This window comes from Haematobia irritans, chromosome 2, assembly GCF_050003625.1.
Source record: "Haematobia irritans isolate KBUSLIRL chromosome 2, ASM5000362v1, whole genome shotgun sequence".
Taxonomy (NCBI): Eukaryota; Metazoa; Arthropoda; class Insecta; order Diptera; family Muscidae; genus Haematobia; species Haematobia irritans.
The window spans coordinates 134,368,915-134,388,562 of record NC_134398.1 but is presented as its reverse complement, the minus strand read 5'-3'; the positions used below and the strand labels follow the sequence as shown (position 1 = coordinate 134,388,562).

Genomic DNA, 19,648 nt, shown 5'->3' with positions numbered 1-19,648 from the left:
TCAAAAGTACACGAACCCTGTTTCACGCAAAGTCAACTCAAATTTATGTTACATACGACTTTTCATAGTGGCGGCTGATTTCAATATACTACACCAATGCGGCAGTGACTTCACCTGAAATCCATCCATGCCAGCAATGCAAAGAATATTCCGCTTGCAACAAGTAAAGCAAAAGCCTTGTAATCACAACGTATTTATTAATAATAATTTAATTATGACAACTAACTTGATGTTCATTGCTGATACGTTCACTCGCAACGACTACTGCTGCTGTTGTTGGTGCTCCTATTCACGACCACGAAAGCTTTTGCAGTCAAGTCGATGTAATAAAAGTTAAGTTAAGTTTGCCATTTTTACTTGGCATATATGAAACATAAAAATGTTTAAAAATAATTGATAAGTTTTACTTTAAATACACGAGATTTCGTTTTTTGGGTTTATTTTATGATTGTGCTAACCACCAGCTCATTTAAGCAACATCACGAAACGAAATGAATTGTACTCTGTGTGGAGTCATTTAGGCAAAACGGTTAATTGAATAATTCGATATTCTACGGTATGCATCATTAAAATCGAAACATATGGATACTTCGAACATATATGTATATCCATAAATTGTGAAAATTTGATTATTGAATTTAAACTTAATATCTTGTAATTAGGGTACAGTAAAATTTAGAAATTTCAACTAAAAAAAGTCATTTCAAGTTTAGAATTTTGAAAAAGAAGTTTTATTTTATTTGAAAAAGTCAAATTTCGTAAAATCAAAAGTCCGCTGTTGACATTTCCAATGAATTTTAGAATTGTATTGTACAAAACAATCAATTTATTTTAAATGGAAAATCCAGAAAAAAGTGCCTGCGAACCTAAAGAAGAAATGTTCATCAATTTAGTTTAGCCATTTTATATCTATTAAGTTAAATTTCTGTGTAAAGTAATAAAATTTACTTGTTTAAGTAAAAAATTCTAACCAGAAATATGTTAGAAATATTTCATTAACAAGAATAAGATATGGAATTTTACTAATACATACTGATTTTTTCTCGGGGTGTAAGTAAATTCTTAACTGAACAAGAAAATTTTATTCACTGATAACAAAGCAGTAAGTTCGGCCGGGTCTAATCTTAAATACCCACCACCATGAATCAAATATAATAGTTTCCTTTGAAAATTCTTCGTTGTAGCGGATTACTTGATAATATATAGAATTTCGGTTTATGACAAATATTTATATATATGTATATACAGTCAGCAAAAAAAAAAATTGTTCACCAATCAATTTGAAATAAATTGTGAAACGACATGAAAAATATGAACTAAATATATATGTATTAATAGGTTGGCTGATAAGTCCCCAGTCTGACACATAGATGGCGTCGCTAGTATTAAATGCATATTATTTTTATATAGTACCAACCTTCAAATGATTCGTGTCAAAATTTGACATTGTAAATCAATTAGTTTGTGAGATAGAGCGTCTTTTGTGAAGCAACTTTTGCTATTGTGAAAAAATGAAAAAAAGGAATTTCGTGTTTTGATAAAATACTGTGGAAGCAAAAACTTGGTTTGATAATGAGTTTCCGGACTCTGCCCCAGGGAAATCAACAATAAATGATTGGTATGCAGAATTCAAGCGTGGTGAAATGAGCACGGAGGTCGGTGAACGCAGTGGACGCCCGAAAGAGGTGGTTACCGACGAAAATATCAAAAAAATCCACAAAATGACTTTGAATGACCGTAAAATGAAGTTGATCGAGATAGCAGAGGCCTTAAAGATATCAAAGGAACGTGTTAGTCATATCATTCATCAATATTTGTATATGCGGAAGCTCTGTGCAAAATGGGTGCCGCGCGAGCTCACATTTGACCAAAAATAACAACGTGTTGATGATTCCGAGCGGTGTTTGCAGCTGTTAACTCGTAATACACCCGAGTTTTTCCGTCGATATGTGACAATGGATGAAACATGGCTTCATCACTACACTCCTGAGTCCAATCGACAGTCGGCTGAGTGGACAGCGACAGGTGAACCGTCTCCGAAGCGTGGAAAGACTCAAAAGTGAATTGGGCTTCGAATTGCTTCCCCACCCACCGTATTCTCCAGATCTGGCCCCCAGTGACTTTTTCTTGTTCTCAGACCTCAAAAGGATGCTCGCAGGGAAAAAATTTGGCTGCAATGAAGATGTGATCGCCGAAACTGAGGCCTATTTTGAGGCAAAACCGAAGGAGTACTACCAAAATGGTATCAACAAATTGGAAGGTCGTTATAATCGTTGTATCGCTCTTGAAGGGAACTTTGTTGAATAATAAAAACGAATTTTGACAAAAAAATGTGTTTGTCTTTGTTAGACCGGGGACGATACACCCCATTTCCGACACACCTATTTATGGTTCTAAAATACTTCTAGATTTCGAATTTTAGGCAAATTGGATAGAAAATAAGGTTTCTAGAAACGCAAGACCCCAAATCGGGGGTGGTTTATATGGGGGCTCTACCAAAACATGGACCGATACACCTCATTTTCGACACACCTAGTTTTGGTCCTAAAATACCTATAGAATTCCAATTTCAGGAAAATCGGATTTAAAATACTGTTTCTAGCAGCCCAAGAAGTAAAATTGGAAGATCGGTCGATATGGGGGCTATACCAAAACATGGACCGATATGCACCATTTTCGGCACATTTCTTTATGGTTCTAAAATACCTCTAGGTTTTCAATTTCAGGAAAATCGGATAGAAAATGCGGTTTCTAGAAGCTCAAGACCCCAAATCGGAGGTCGGTTTATATGGGGGCTTTACCAAAACATGGACCGATACACCTCATTTTCGACACACCTAGCTTTGGTCCTAAAATACCTATAGGATTCCAATTTCAGGAAAATCGGATTTTAAATACGGTTTCTAGCAGCCCAAGAAATAAAATTGGGAGATCGGTCTATATGGGGGCTATACCAAAACATGGACCCATATGCACCATTTTTGGCACATTTATTTTTGGTTCTAAAATACCTCTAGGTTTTCAATTTCAGGAAAATCGGATAGAAAATGCGGTTTCTAAAGCCCAAGACCCCAAATCGGGGGGTCGGTTTATATGGGGGCTCTACCAAAACATGGGCCGATATAGCCCATCTTCGAGCTTGACCTGCTTGGAGACAAAAAAAAACGAGCTTGTGCAAAACTTAAGCAAGATAGCTTTATTATTGAAGGCTGTAGCGTGATTACAACAGACATCCAGACAGACAGACAGACGGACATCGTTATATCGTCTTAGAATTTCTCCCTGATCAAGAATATATACAGATTATATAGTCGGAAATCAATATTTCGATATGTTACAAACGGAATGACAAACTTATTATACCCCCATCACCATTCTATGGTGGTGGGTATAAAAAGGTCACATTACATGGAAATAATAAACTATTATTCCAAAGCCAGTTGATGCTTATGATTCTTAATAAACATATTTACTATATTAATAAAACAATAGATTAGCCGAGCTAGTCTATAAAAAGTATGCATATAGTATTACAGATATAGATTAATTTAATACTAGAATAGCCCAAAAAGACGAACAGTTCCCCGAAAACGGCCAAATAAATATGTGGTCCAATTTTTAATCCGAGGTTTGGTCTTTCGAATCCGAACAAAAACTTTTATATACGACTAGAACTATTTTAAAGAAATACATATTTAAATTTTGATATTTTTGATCGAAAATGGATTATAATTACGTGTATTGCTTAGTACTAAGTACGTTTCTGCCAAATACGAATATCTTCATCTATCTCTGTAAATAGGGTCTCAAGCCCAGGGATGTTAACTTATTTACGCGAAATAATATGCTTGCCAATTTTTTCGTGCGAAAAATCCAAGGTTGTATAAATATGTGTTTGAAAATGCTCAAAATAAAAATTTCGCATTTATTCCGCGCTAACGTTTTTTATATGGAGTATAACAGTTTTTCGTGGGAAAACGTGATCTTAATACTAGGCTTATGGCGTAAAAGAACGAGTAATACGATTTTAGTTAATTAAATATTTTATTATGTACGTATTTTTGGTATTTTTGAACTACATTAAAAAAAAAACAAATTTATTAATTGAGGTTAAAATTTTCACAATTAATGCAAGTTTTGGCATTTTTCTACCAAAAATGAGTTAAAAAGTTATATTTCTCAATTTTTTTCTCCCATCATTTCGTGGGTTGAATATGGGTATATTTTAGTAAAAACAAACTTAATTTATGATAGCAAAAGAATATTGGAGTTAGGAGTTTTGGTCATGTATTTTTGCTTTAATTTTATTAAGCTTTGTCATCGATTTTAGTTTGTAATTTTATAATTATTCTAAATAAAGCACAAAATAACACAAAGAAATTACATACATTATATGAAATAAGCATTTCAATGTTTTCTACTGCATAAATACAATATAGATTCTCACAAACCAATAATCTATTCCCATTTAGATAAATGTTGTTATAAACTGTTCCTCAATTTATTTAGTTTTATAACTTGTAGCATAGTTTCAGGCATGAATTACAAATCACTCCTGCACACCCTGTTAAAAATATACTCTGCAATCGAATACATGTTCGCATGTACAGAAAGAGAGCTTTGCAATAAAATTTCAATAAAATAACAGTTTATCTCATCGAATTGATATGAAAAATTCCATAACAGAAATTGTCGGTTGTATATACACTACGAGACTTTTTTTAAAATTCTCAAGAAAAGTGAAATAAAATGGGATATTTATCAATGAGGACCAATAAACACAAGGCTACACATTTTTCATATCAGTGTTGCCAAGTTGAGAGTTTTCCTGACATTCTTCCCTTTTTTGTTGGTCAAATACTCAACGGAAAATCCTCGTACTTTACAAATGGAATTTCAAACTGAATGTAGAGTTTTGGGAACTGAACAATATTTCGTCTGCCATTACTCGACATAATTGTGTTTGCACCATTATTCTGTTTGCTGTAAATTGAACAACAAATCCAAAAAGAACCTAATCGCCGCAGTTTATCGCTTCCAATTAGGTGATGCTATCTAGCGTCGTATATTTGACAGTTTGAACGTCAAAAGTCATATGGTAGACAAGCAACAATTTGCCGTAAACAAGGCAGCATTATGATTGTTTTGATTTTCTTTGAATTGTTTTTTTGCCGAAAAATTGGAGTCTGTCCAACAAATTGTGGAAGAAAAACGCAGATGCACATATAAATTCCACACAATTATATAGAGTAGTTAAAAAATTGGTGTTCCCTATTCTACGTTAACGAAGTAAGTAAAGATACATTTTCATTTTGGGCAATTCAGTTTGGTTGCCCGAAGAAATTCTATTATTAAAATGTATGAATGAGTTAGATATGATATTAAAGATTAGATATGATACTAAAGTTGCTCTTCGGCATATTGGCCCATTAGCGGCTATGCACCGTTTTAAGATGATCGAAACTTTGGTATTTTGTAGTACCAACCTTAAGGTGGGTATTAAGTTCGAGTTTATCCGCTAAAATCGTCATTTTTTCACTAAAGGCATAAAATTACACATTTGTTGCAGATTTCTTTATAACTTGATGGGGAATAGCCCAAAGCAAATTTTCACAAAGTTTGTATTCCTTAAAATGGATTATTAAAGAAAAGTGATCGTGAAAAAATGACGATTTTAGCGGCTATACTCGAACTTAATACCCACCTTTACTCTCCAAAATGCTCAGGCCCAAAGTTCACGTATTACGATCCGGAGGTTTTGGTGGCCATTGAGAAATCGGGCTCTCACTAAACCTAAACTAACCTATGAGCATTTGTATGCTAGGCGGTTATGCTAATCATTGCACCATCGTGGCTTCTAACTCGTGCGACGTTTGCTGTAGAAATGCCAACAATGTTATGTTCCGTAAACTTAAACGGTACACTAGATATGCTAATGTTCTCAAGACGTCAGATATCACTCCTGATATCTGCTATAACGGGTCGCTGATAGGCGAATTTGCAAAAATTATTGGCGCGAAGTATAATGACTATTGTATGAGCTGTCATGATACGGAGGAAAAGGAATCAATTAAAAACCTGTTGTGTGAGTGCCCTGCATTTTGTGTAAGGCGTAAGCGAATTTTAGGGGCTTATAGCTTTAGATTACTGGCGGACTTGGAAAACGTTAACTTAAGCAGTTTGCTAATGCTATTGGAACAAGTGCCCATATGTAATAGGTACTTTTAGTTAATGTGGTATCACAATGGACTGAATAGTCTAAGTGAGCCTGAAACTTAATCGGGCTGCCAGATTAACCTAACCTATGGATTAACTAGATGTTCCTTTTGTATATACAAATTTTTTGTCATTAATAATGCCGTCCAAGTGCTTCTCCATTTTGTTTCACTTTGCTATTATAAAAAGGGGAGAGATACAGGGTACTTATTGATAAGTAAATAAGTTCACCTCCACAGATATTACACTGTTGTTAATAGTAATAGCACATATCTTCATATAATAGAGCCTAGTTCTTTCGTTTATTTATTTGCTTATCAATGAAATCATTTTATAGTTATTTGAGAGAATAAATTTTCTTGTTACATGGTGATTTGTCAAGCAGGGAGTGCTACAAATTTCAAAGTCTCAGATGGCATTAAATTTTAATAATAAGTGGCAGATATAGAGGCTGATCTTGAACCCATCATGATATTAGTTTTCAAGTTTCATAGTTTAAATAATGATATCCCCATAAATAATGAGTTTTTGGGTGTATACTAGTTTTGTCATTCCGTTTGTAATACATAGAAAAATTAGTGTCAGACCTCATAAAGAATATATACAGTCAAAAAAATTGTACACCAATCAATTTGAAACAAATTTTGAATGGTTGTGAAAAAAGCTTGACATCCGAGTTACAAAATAAAAAAGAAAATTAATTCCTTTTTATTTCTATTAAGAGAAATAAACAGAACCCCAAGAAGTTTCGTTTAGTAAAAAAGAAACTTGCACACAACAAATTAATACAAATAATTGTTTTAAATTCTAAATATTACAAGTTTCATGTCCTTTAGCGTTTTTACAGCCAGGAGTCTCTTCGCCATTGAGTGGACTAATGTTGTCATCAAATCTACAGGAATAAATCTCCATACATCCGTAAGGGGGTTTTTGATAGTTTTTTTAGAAATAATAAAGGCCTTCAGCTTTATTCTCATATATGCCCACAAGCTTTCAATAGGATTCAAGTGTGGGCTCTGCGGGGGATTAGGTAATACTTGTTTTGGTACACAAATACATCTTCCAGATAGACCCATGTTTTGGGCAGATGCTATTCATAGTATAGGTTAACAGTGAATTGTACTATCAACATGTTGTCCTTAAATAAATCAATAAGTAAATAAAAAATCGACCAAACTATTCTTCAGACTTTTTAACAATATACTTTGTTCATATTTTCAGCAATAAATGCGAAATTTTTAATGTAATTTGCACCCCACACCATAATATTCGAACCTCCGTGTTTACCAGTATGTGTAATATTTCGTCCTTGTAAATTTTCTGCCTTGTAGAATCGACCATCAAACGAAAAAATAAATTTGGACTCTACAATAAACATAATTGTTTGTTTAAAGATAATTTTTTTATATTCGTTCTTCCTTAAAATAAAATGTTTTCAATGCGCCAGATTTGACGTCTTTTATCGTATCAAAAATATCAAAAAGGCATGGTATTTTACAAACTTTCTTATATGCGTCTTTTTTGATTTATATGAGATGTGCTTATAACCGTGTACCTACTGTACTCAGGACTTGTGCTATGAAGTAATATTTTTATAGGCCTTATATTATGGGTGTTTTTATTATATTCGACATGTATATAGATTTTCCAATTGATAATTGTTGATAAAAACAAGCTCGAGGTCTGTATGATTAATTTTTATTTATTTAATATTTCGTCTTTTCATCTTTTCTTTCAATGAAAAGACGAAATATTGAATAAATAAAAATTAATCATACAGACCTCGAGCTCGTTTTTATCAACAATTATCAATTGGAAAATTTTATAGACCTATATTGGGTTTATATTATGAAATTTGTTTGGATTAATAAATATATAACTTGCAAATTTGGTAAATTGATTGCTTCTACTTGAAATTCCTGATACTTTATTCCGTCCTAAAACTGGTCAAATCAGCTTCGGTCGCACCTTAGATAATAGAAGAAAAAAATATAAAGTAAAAAATGAGTTAAATGTGAGTGATTACCTGGACCAATACTGTTTCGCTAACTTTTGTCCTAACTCTCGAAAAAAAAACTACCAAGCTAGATACCGATTGTAAGCATGGTTATATGCCGGACTAGAGCAAACTGAAAAGTTTCTCAATGTTAGTTAGGAAGTTAAATTTTCTCAATTTCATTTTGGAATATTTCTTTAAGAGTAGGACCCCATATCATTGAAATGAAAATAGAGCCGTTCACTGAACTGATATGTAAGAATTTGGTCATAGGATTTCCTGAACATATGAATTAATCACCTGTTAGCCCAAAAATGCATAAATATGAGAAAAATGTTTAAAAAAAAATTGGGCATAGCGCGCCAACTAATATAGATAGTTTTCCATTTAGCCTTTAAAGAGCAATAATTGGATTTTAAAAAGTTAATCAATATATTTGGGATAGCAAAACCAGCACACCTTTCATTGACATCATTATTTCATGACACATACCCTTGGTATAAGACTTAATGTTTAATTTCTCATTTTAGTTTTAGAATATATGAAGAACTAAAAATACTAATAGCCGCAGCAACTACCAACTCCGCCTCAATTGCAATGCAGCAGGAAAATTGTTACCACAATATTATTTAAAAAGCTAAGGAACACAATGACATCCTCCAGTTGCACGACATTCGTCGAATGAAAAACACGTCGTAATTGGAGCAAACCAAAAAGAAAAGGATTTTTAAAATTCCAAATGGTTTTTGAAAGCCTCTCGCCAATATTGTAATAAAATAATAGAAAACGGAAGTTGAAGCTATAAAATAAAAGAAATAGCTTGCCCAAAAAAAAAAAAAAAAACAACGAAAACAAAGCAAAAGGCAACTGGTGGTTGCGACAAAGTAAACATTTAAGTTTTTTAAAAGCGCGCCTTTTTACAGTTGAAACGTTTGAGACCTTTGTGTGAATGTCAGCTAAATTAGAAGTTCCCTTGATATCACGCAAACATTTGAATTGAAGGCAGAAACATGTCTGTTTATGCATGGGTAAGTTAGTGCAAATAAATATTAAGAAAAAAATCTAATGAATACTATGACATATCATGCAAAGAGGGAAGTTAAGCAAGTTCAGTTCGACTAATGAAAACATTAATTTGTATTTGGTAAAAAATATAAATAAAACTATAAAATATAAATTATTGTATAAATTGTATGTTTTCGGGCTTAAAACAGTGATCTTAGTTCCGATAATAAGATCATCATGTGTACAATTTCTATTGTACAGACAAGCTTTTCAGATGCGATCAAGAATTGGGAGATACTCCTTGAAATATTCAGAAATTCTTGATAGAATTTCTGAAAATTAAAACTAAGAGGTAAATGATACGACTTTACCTTGCAAAAACTAACATAATTAACATAACATAACTTATATGATCCAAAGTTTTATTATTGAATTTCCAAAGTTTTATTATTGAATTTCTACTACCTTTAAAATAACATAAATCTTGATTATTTTCACCTGTGAAACTCAAAGTACCTCTACATTTAAATCTTTTGGACTAAATCCGATTTTAACGGCTACTTGATTAACTATATAAGCTATCAGTTTTGAGAACTTGCCTTTTAACAATGAGTGCTGTTCGATGTCCGAACAGCGTTTCACATCCGTGTGAAATGTCAACAGCATTACAGAAAGGATATAAGTAAAAAAAAAAACTTCCCAATAAGTGGTGGCAAACTCTCTGGGGGTACCTTTCGGCCTGAATATTCAAAAGAAATGTATTATAATTGAGATATATCACGATTTCATTACACCTCGGTTATATCTGACTTTATTTTTCTATAAAATCTTAACCAGAATGTTTGTTATATAAAGTAGTATATACGGAGGAAAGTTCCAGGACAGACCTTCCTCTATAATAGATTGCAAAATTTATACTTAAAGGTGGGTTTTGAGTTTAGCCGCTAAAGTCGAAAAAAAAAATCAGTCAAAAACAGTATAAAATTATACCTCCGATGCAATTTTTATTAAAACTTGATGGCGAATACCCCAAAACAACTGTTTACCTAACCTACACAAGCATAGCTCTACATGTTTCATCGCAGGCAAAAGCGAATTTCCATAGTCTTCAGTATAGATTCATTTTGGGTCTTATATGCTAATTTCTAAGAGAGATTGGCCACTGTACATCATCTTCTAATATAATATATATTGTAATCAATGTATTCTCATACAAACGTAAAAAAACTTTCAAACATAGCGTAACTTAAATTGATTCGAATTAAAGTGACTGTTTTTCTTTCGACTCACTTTTCGTTCGAAATACAGAAAAAGGGTATTAGTATTTAATATTTATGTCCCCAAAAAACATGTCAGGTAAAAATTGCTATGGGTTCAAAGAGTCACATCGGGAGATCAGTCTATAAGGGAGTTATATTGAAAAATTCATCGATATAAACTACATTTGTAATAACTCTTCGGAATGCTAAACTTTCTAAACGCTCTAACAGCTGACATATACACTACAGTGATAGTTCATTGTATTTTTACAAGCTTACATAGCATTTTCCGAAATAGAGTCATTCAAGCATGATAGTATGATTGCTTTATATTTGGCTGGGAAACCGCAAGTGGCTATCATTTAAATGCGAATATTTTTTTTTTTTTTTTGTTTCTCGTACCATGCTCGTTACCGTATTGCAACATGCCAAAAAAGTGGACGAAAACCCTAGTATTAACATCAGAAATGATCCGTAAAATGAAAATTTGATCGAAATAGACTTCATAGTGGCAGAAAACTTGCTTATGAGCTGCACATATCGCAAGAACGGATGTAACACATATTGAAAAATTAATTTGGACTAAAGCCATTGAAGTTCCAAGAGCTTATCAATGCACAAAAGAATTTATACTGGAAAGAGCCATGGAGTTGCTTCGATAGCCATGTCAAATTGAGGAGTGTATGAACAAACAAAATGATCGGGTTCACTTACCAAAAAGGTCAGCTAACATTTTATATGGCTCAAAATACCGCAGAGCCATTTTCATGCAGCGTGTGATGGCTTGTCGGCCATGGCAAGATTAACCAATTTAAACATAATAAACTGATTCTACAATTTGATGTTATTTCCGAAATATTTTGCTGTTGGACAAAAACATTACATTACATATAAGCTACCCGGTATATCGAAACATGTATTGATGTAGCCCATCTTCTAACTTTACCTGCCTGTAAATTTCAGCACGATGGATCATTATTGGAGGATGTAGCGTGGTTACAAAAGATATAATTTCACCCTAGAATATACATCAAAGGTGGACAAAATCTAGGCGACCGTGGGTGTCCACTGTACTTTATATAGACGGTGTTTACATCATCATCCTATGCTGGTGGGTAAAAAATCAGAAAAATCAATTAGCATTAAGCGGAATGTCGTAACTTTCAGCAATCACAGAGGGTATAGTGGAAACCCAATAGTTTAGGCTCCCTTAGGCCAATCAGTCCGTTGTGATATCACGGGTGATGAACTTCTCTCTTACCAATGAATGCTGTCCGATTCTATGTTAAGCTCATTGACAAGGGGCTTCCTTCTTATAGCTAAGTATGAATTCAAAATGTTAGCTTAAGTTGCCCAGCAAAAAAAGCGTCGCCAAAAAAGTAGAGAAAATGCTCTTTTTGTATACGGAAGTGGTGCAAAATTGGCGCAGAAGCGATGAATTTAACACGGACTTGTCATAGGATTGATGTCCACCATTTTAAAGCCGTTGCACTGAATTTGCACCAATTCTTTGCACTATATACAGATGTAAATATTTCATTTTTGACACTCTTCCCAGCAAAAACTCTCATTACCCGGTAATCTTGTAGGTAAGCCTATTTAAAAATTAATAACCACTTATTAATTGGCATCGCTTCGGATTACATTTACATACGCATGTCCTAGAAGGAAAGTACTTCTCCCCATGCATACTTTCGTCCAAAAAATAAGTAGTGCATTTAAAGCATATAATCACCTAATATGTAATGACTTATTCGTAGATACACCAAAGCTTGCAAAATAACCACTTATTGTCTCAGGCAACCAAATCTCGAAAATATTGATTCTATCGCCGATTACAATGGATCAAAATATGGGGAGTGATGCTGTAATAGAAGAACTACTTGAATAGAAACGAATATTGTATACATAAACAAAAAATCTAATAAATAATCTAAATAAGATGCAAATTAATTTCACACTTAAAATAGAAATAAATGTAGGTTGTTTAAGGGAGTTGGATTCGTGAATTACGTTATAATATATCCAATAGCCAATTCACATAAGGTTCAAAATCTACTAAAAGTGGATTTTAAGTCTCTTTTCAATAAGGCAAATGGCATTTGAAATTTAGTTTAAGCGCATTTTGGAAGTGTAATGTGAATGAGGTATAAGAAAGCATTTATTTAAAACATAATATGACAATGTCATTAAACACAATTATTATGAAATATTTGTGATAAAAATTTCTTAACGGAACAATTTTCAGAATTACCGTTACATTACATATTCTTTTTGATTTTTTATGTAAGTGCTCGATTATGTGAATAATTATACCTAATGGTACCATCATTTATTCTATTTTATTAATTCGTTAACTACAACCTAGTTACCTAGTTTTTGCTGGGTTGCCTTTTCAATAATATTTATCCCATTTTTATGAAATTTGGACTCAGTGGCTAATTTTTTGTGCTCTTTCATAATATGTACAAATTTAACAATATTTTTTACAATATAGCAATTTTTCAATAAATTTTTGTATTTTTCTTCAAAATATGCCACTATTTACAAATGTAAATATTGTGGTTTAAGATACTTTTAGTTGATTTGTTTTAAATTATTTCATATGAAAATAATACAAACAAAAGAAGAGGAAATATAAACTTAAAATAATATATAATTTGGGCAACTGTAGCATTTGGTTTGCACCCAGCTGTGCTCCACACAGACTGGTTTTTTACATTACCCACATTTTTGCCTTGTAGGACGCTTTCTTTGTTCTCACCATGGTAGCACATATAGCAAGCGGTTTTTTTATTTTTGAATATCCGCTATCACCTTCATCAGGCATAAAAGAAATAGCCAACGATTGTGTAGGTTCACCGATAATGTGTCTACAATGCTCAAATTGGTTTTTGTAATTGGTTTAGAACCGCTAAAACAAGATTCACGAAAAATTTCATGTTTTCGCTCCATTGAGGATTTTTATCCAATTTAAATCCGTTTTTACTAACCAAAAATTGCTAACTGTCTAATTCAGATAGTTCACCGTCGTTTTCCATATGATATTCCCCCACTTCATTCTCTTGTAAATCGGAGTAAAATTTGGCCTCTGTGGTCATATGTGTATAAATCGGACTAAAGATATACATGGGAGCTATATCTAAATCTGAACCGATTTAAACCAAATTTGGCATGCATGTTAAGTCTAGAATGTTAATTCTACACCCTGTGCAAAATTTAACGTAAATCGGAGTAAAATTTAAGCTTCTGTGGCTATATCTGTATATGTTAACTCGGGCGAAAGATATATATGTGGGAGCTATATCTAAAACTGAACCGATTTCAACCAAATTTGGCATGCATAGTAAGAATATTAATTCTACTTTCTGTGCAAAATTTCACGTAGATCGGAGCAAAACTTTGGCGTCTGTGATAATATGGGTGTATATCGGGCGAAAGATATATGTGGGAGCTATATCTATCTCTGAACCGATTTCAATAATGTCGAACAGATAATGTTCAAAAACAACAATATTTTGTTTGTAGCGAATATCAGAATGCAAAACAAACATAAAAAAGCGGTTATGAAATTAAAAATAACAAAGGAAACAAAATATTAACATATGTAAGTAGTAGCAGATAATGTAGAAAAACATTGGTGCCTAAGCTAGGGTTAAGGTGTGATCCGAATTCAGTGTTTTGGATATAATTTAAAAAATTTGCAATAATTTGCCAAATAAATAATTTTTATAATTTGTTATGATTTTTAAGCATTGTACAGCTTGTCTGAAACGTTTGACATCAAATATTTTCAAAAATTAGCAATTTCTATAGAATGGATTTAGCATTTTTTTTTTCTAAAAAAATTAATAATTTGTACCATTTTATTAATTCTCACTCGGTTTTTAACCTAGGTGAAACAAAAAAAGTGAAAATTTCCTTTCAAAAATATGAAAAAAAACGAGTTACAAAAAATTGAATTAAAAGAACTTCCTGAGTAGTTAAAATAAATAACATCTTTGGGAGAACATTTTTAGAGGTGCTTTTAAAGTTGTGCCTTTAGAAGCACTTCCAATTTTTTTTGCTGGGTAGCTGTAAAGATTTTTAAAACGAGACCATATAATTGGGTGGGTTGAAAGTAAAAACTGGAGTTGGGTATATGTAACAGGTATTTACAGTTAATGTGCTAACACAATACCCTGTTTTAGACAAAATATGTAATTCCTTTTCTCAATTATAGTCATAATCTCGTCTGACAAACCTTCAATCGAATATTACATAGTATGAATAGTTGCAACAATAGAATTTCTTCATTCACCACAATCTGAAAGAAGTCCTCGTTCACGACACATTGTTCAAAAATCCCCCTCTAACGACCAATTTCTATTTAATTTGCATTGCAAATTAACTCGTTTGATAGTAAACACCCATAAACTTTACACTCAAACCTATCTTGTTCGTAGAATAAACGCAATCACTACTAGGGTTGGGTGTTTCACCGACAAAAGGATGACGGTTCTGGATAAATGAATGAACTACTCAATTACTTTATGACTTCCTTTTTTGACTTTTTGTCGATTTTTTTTTACAATTATTTATCGTTTTCTTTTCACAGGGCGCCAATTCACATGGTCAACTTGGCCTTGGTCATGAATCGGAAATGTGCACGACACCGCAACGATTAAGGAAATGCTCATTCACACCGTTAAGTGTACGTTCAATAAGAGGTGGCGGGGGCCACGTTCTGGTATTGGATGCAAGTGGACAAGTGCATGCATGTGGCTGGAATAATCGTGGTCAATTAGGTTTGGATTCAACGCGAGATTGTGTGAGTGAGTTTAAAGTGATACCGGGAAAGTTTTTCGATGTAAGTACCAATGAACGCGCCTAAGAATGACATACCATAAATTCAAAAAAAAATGTAAATACACATATACTACCGTTGTGGTGTAGGGTATAGGAGATGCAAAAAGTTTTTGATACGAGGGTTGCCTTATATATTTCGGGATTATAGTGAACAAAAAATAAATATTAATTATCGCAAATCGCTTTTTCAAAATATTCCCCATTAGTATCTATACACTTTCCCATGCGTTTAAACTAATTGTGAAGCACTTTTGCCTCTCTGATTGAGGTATCTCCACAACACGTATTCTGAAAACATCAACCGCTTCTTAAATTGCCAAAAAGCGTTTTGCTCTCATTTTTTTTGCGTACGGCAATAAAAAGAAGACATTTGGTTCCAGGTCAGGACTATACGGCAGATGACCGATCAAATCGATGTTCTGAGTGCTCAAAAATGCAGTTGTTTGAGCCGATTTATGAAAGCTCGCATTGTCGTGGTGAAGAGTGATACGTCTTCGACGGTTGGTTTTCCTGATTTTTTTAGAAGAAAACTTTCAAACAAATGATTTTGTACCTCTCAGAATTGACAATTCTGCGTTATTGTAGTGGTACGAGTGCGACATGTCTAGTTTTTCCAAAAAAAAAAAAAAAAACTGGCGGTAATTTTCATGGAAGTGCTTCGTGCGCAAGTAATTTTTGTTTGATTTGAAGCGCTGCGATCGTATTTTTGGAGCATTTCTTTCGACCAATGTAAGACCTTTTTTGAGCTATTGGCAAATCCAACCCGAACAAAATTTTTTGGCTGTAAAATTTTCATGCAATATTGAATGTATGCTTGTGCCACCAATGCTTAAAGGCGATTTTGTTTCGATGAAAAAGTGTAGCCCTAATGTTGCACAACTTCTTCCTTAATTTGCCTTACGCCAAAATTATAGTGTTATCTTAAAGAGGGTGCTAATTCATAATGCTGTCGAGGATTCTTACTTCAAAACGACAACACAGTCGTTTATATTTTGCAAAAAATTAAGAAAATATTGGACCTTTTATTGCAATCGAAATCACCATAAGATTGTCTCAATCTCAGATTGCGTACAGCAACAATGGTTTCCGGAACAAAAATTGATTTTGGACAACCTCCAAAGAATTTGCGAAACTCACCATACGGAGCTTCATTCCCAAATATTGAATTAACTTCATCAATGCACCGTTGTTGAGTTAATCTATGTCGAAATTTAAAAAAAAATAATAATAATCGCACGAAAATTCATGATTTAATTCCATTTTTTTTTTGCTTGTTGATTCGTGTAAGTTGCTGTAAACACCACAAACAGTTTTGAGTATAACCTCAATTGTCAAGCTTCACGATTGAGCTGCCAATTGGCTGATTGAAATACTAGGGGTGCCCAATCTCAAACCCTCGTATAAAGGGATACCGCAATCGATCTCATATCGACGAGTGGTTGCAGCATCAATGTTATTTGTAATGTCCCGCTTGCTTTTGGTCCGAGCCTAGATGGTTCTGTTTCGTCTATCCAAACCAGACACATAATCTGTGTTAAATATGTGTTTAACCGAATATTGTTGTCCCAAATCCAAATCCGTATAGTCTCTCAATTAATATCTGTTGTAGATTTCACGAAGTTAAAAAAGGAAGAGGAGTCCTCCCTCTCCAATTATTATTTCCGAGAGAATGTTGAGTGTATATATTAAGATTTCTTTAGAAGCAATGTTGGATTCACGGAGGCATAAGCGTAGGCCTCTGGGGAGAGGGCTTAGATCCCCCAGAAAAAAATTTATTATAAGTGAATGTTTGAAGTCTGATATTTATGAAATAAAGCTGTGATTGAACTTATGATTTAAGTTCCTAGTTACTATAATTGATATTAAAACTATTCTTTCATCAATTAATATCCTAATAACGCTGCAGAAAAGCGTCCCCAAAAAAGAAGTGAAAATGTTCTGTTTGGGTCCGGAAGTGGTGCAAAATTGGCGGAGAAGCGATGAATGTAATATGAACTTGTCATAGGACGAATGTCCACCGTTTCAACAGACGTTGCAATGAGTTTGCATCACTTCTTAAGGTGTGATCCGAATTCAGTGTTTTGAATGTGAATTAAAAAATGTTGTGATATTTTCCCAAATAAATAATTTCTTTATGATTTTTAATGCATTCTAACGCTTGTTTGAAACTTTTTCCCCTGAATATTTTCAAAAATTATCGATTTTTCTATAATGGATTTAGCATGTTTGTGGCAAAATTTGAATAATTTGTACCATTTTATTTATTCTTACTCTTTTTTTACTATTTGAAACAAAGAAAACAAAAAATTAACCATTAAAATATGAAGAAAATTAAAGTAAAAATCTTCCTGTGTAGTTAAAATAATTAACTTCTTTGTGAGGACAGTTTTGGAAGTGCTTTTAAGGTTGGGCCTTTAGAACAACTCCCAATTTTTTCCTGGAAAAGTGTGGAACTACTTTTAGTTGCTTTATTATAAATTAATTGTCGAGTTATTTTGATGTTTAATTTTTTATTCATTTTTATGAAATAAAACATTAATTGAACCTATATGTTCAGTCTATAAATTCTAAGCTAGGGGGGGCTATAGCCCCCCCTAGGAAAATTGTCTAGCTACGCTAATGCACGGAGGGCATATCCAGGCAGTTTTGATGGTTATTCTCGACCGCCTTTTGTCAAACCTCCTTTCTGTACAAAAGCATATCTGAATTGGAATCAGCAAAGGCATATATTTTGATAGATTTTCGGGAAAACATTGAAATAATTTTGAAAACTAGCTAACTAGGAATTCATATTTTTTGAATGTATGGTAATGTCGATATCTGCCATATTATATTTATAAAAACTAATATTTTTATATAATTGTAGGATGTTCCCATTGATATTATAGCATGCGGTTGGGATATATCCGGTTGCATTACCATGTCTCGCAAACTATATGTTTGGGGATCGAATGCTTTCCAACAATTGGGTATCTGTCAGCGTGGCTTCACTTCAATACGTAAGCCATTTAATATGCAATTGCCTCGCAATGATACACCAGTACGTATTAGTTTTGGAATGCGTCATACTGCCGTGCTAACAGACGATTCAAAAATATACATTTATGGACGTCTAAGAACAGGCGATAATTGCCCAGAAGAGATAACTATTGTAAAAATAAGTCAATGTGCAACGATTGCAAAACTTATACCACGTTTAACATCCGAGCTACGTATTCAGGATATTTCAAGTGGTCAAAATCATTTGATGATGCATTTGGCACCAGCAGAAGATCAACCTGATAATAATGCCCCATCACGAAGGATTTTGGCGATGGGTGATAATAAATTCGGTCAGGGTAATGCCTTTCAGTTTGATGAGGAAATAATTCAAATTGCAACAGGATGGACACATAATGCGGTTATGCTTAAAGATTTACGTGTATTGCTGTGGGGCCGTAATTGCTATGGCCAATTGGGTTTGGGCAGCTATACCGAAAATCATCCCACACCTATGGAACTTAAATTACACAGTGCCATTATACCCAAGATGATACATTTAGGTTCGGAGCATGGTCTACTTATGACCAAAGAGGGAGATATTCTAACTTGGGGTTGGAATGAACATGGCAATTGTGGAAATGATTCAACAAATAATTTGTGTGTTATTTGAAAAAAGTAAGTTTGCAAAATTTATTAATTTAATTTTTTACAGATCAAAACCAACTATGGTGGACTTACCTACTACATGTAAGATAGCTGGTACGGGAGCTGGTTTCTGCTTTGTTATTTGTGATAATACCAATTAAATACATGTGATTTGACTTTTTGGCTATTGTCTTGGATTTTGTCGGTTGTTTGGATCGTTGCTATTTCAGTTGTTGCCATTTTAAGATATTAAATAATCTTAATTTTTAGTTAGGTTTTGAAAACCTACTGATTTTTTAATTTATTTATTATACAACATTGTTAATATTTGTATACCCATAATAAATTACAAATGTTTATTTTTATATGTACGTAACAAAAATTAAATTTTTGCTGAAATAAACTATACAAAGGCTACGTGCTGGGCGCACTGAATAATTTATTTTCTATACCATATGGTTTTAAGTATATACACTAGCCATTAAATACATACCTATAGGTAAGGCCTAACAGCAAACGAACGGTTTTGTAGAAAAGAAAAACCTTTTTGGTTCTTAAAAAAACAAATACGAATTGTTCGCTAGACTAATATAACATATTCCATTGAGAACCCCCTAATCGGAGAGGGTTACTTTAAAATATATACAAAAGTGATACGCTTCTAATTGAGTTTTAAGAAATATTCAATTAAAAATTT

The 19,648-nt window shown here is 33.1% G+C and overlaps 1 protein-coding gene across 4 annotated transcripts in view; it reads left to right on the top strand.

Annotated features, from left to right (window-relative positions):
• Nucleotides 1-19,389, top strand: part of LOC142226282 (secretion-regulating guanine nucleotide exchange factor) — a 56,284-nt gene extending 36,895 nt beyond the window's left edge. The window contains exons 1-5 of one of the 4 annotated variants that reach the window (XM_075296198.1): nucleotides 5,119-5,289; nucleotides 8,743-9,240; nucleotides 15,074-15,325; nucleotides 18,191-18,963; nucleotides 19,019-19,389. In XM_075296198.1, coding sequence (XP_075152313.1) covers nucleotides 9,223-9,240; nucleotides 15,074-15,325; nucleotides 18,191-18,963; nucleotides 19,019-19,112 — 1,137 coding nt within the window. In that variant the 5' untranslated portion in view covers nucleotides 5,119-5,289; nucleotides 8,743-9,222 and the 3' untranslated portion in view covers nucleotides 19,113-19,389. Of the gene's footprint in view, nucleotides 1-5,118; nucleotides 5,290-8,742; nucleotides 9,241-11,456; nucleotides 11,588-15,073; nucleotides 15,326-18,190; nucleotides 18,964-19,018 lie in introns of those variants that run through there. The other 3 variants (XM_075296199.1, XM_075296201.1, XM_075296200.1) reach the window with 3 other exon arrangements.
• The last annotated feature ends 259 nt before the right edge of the window (nucleotides 19,390-19,648 follow it).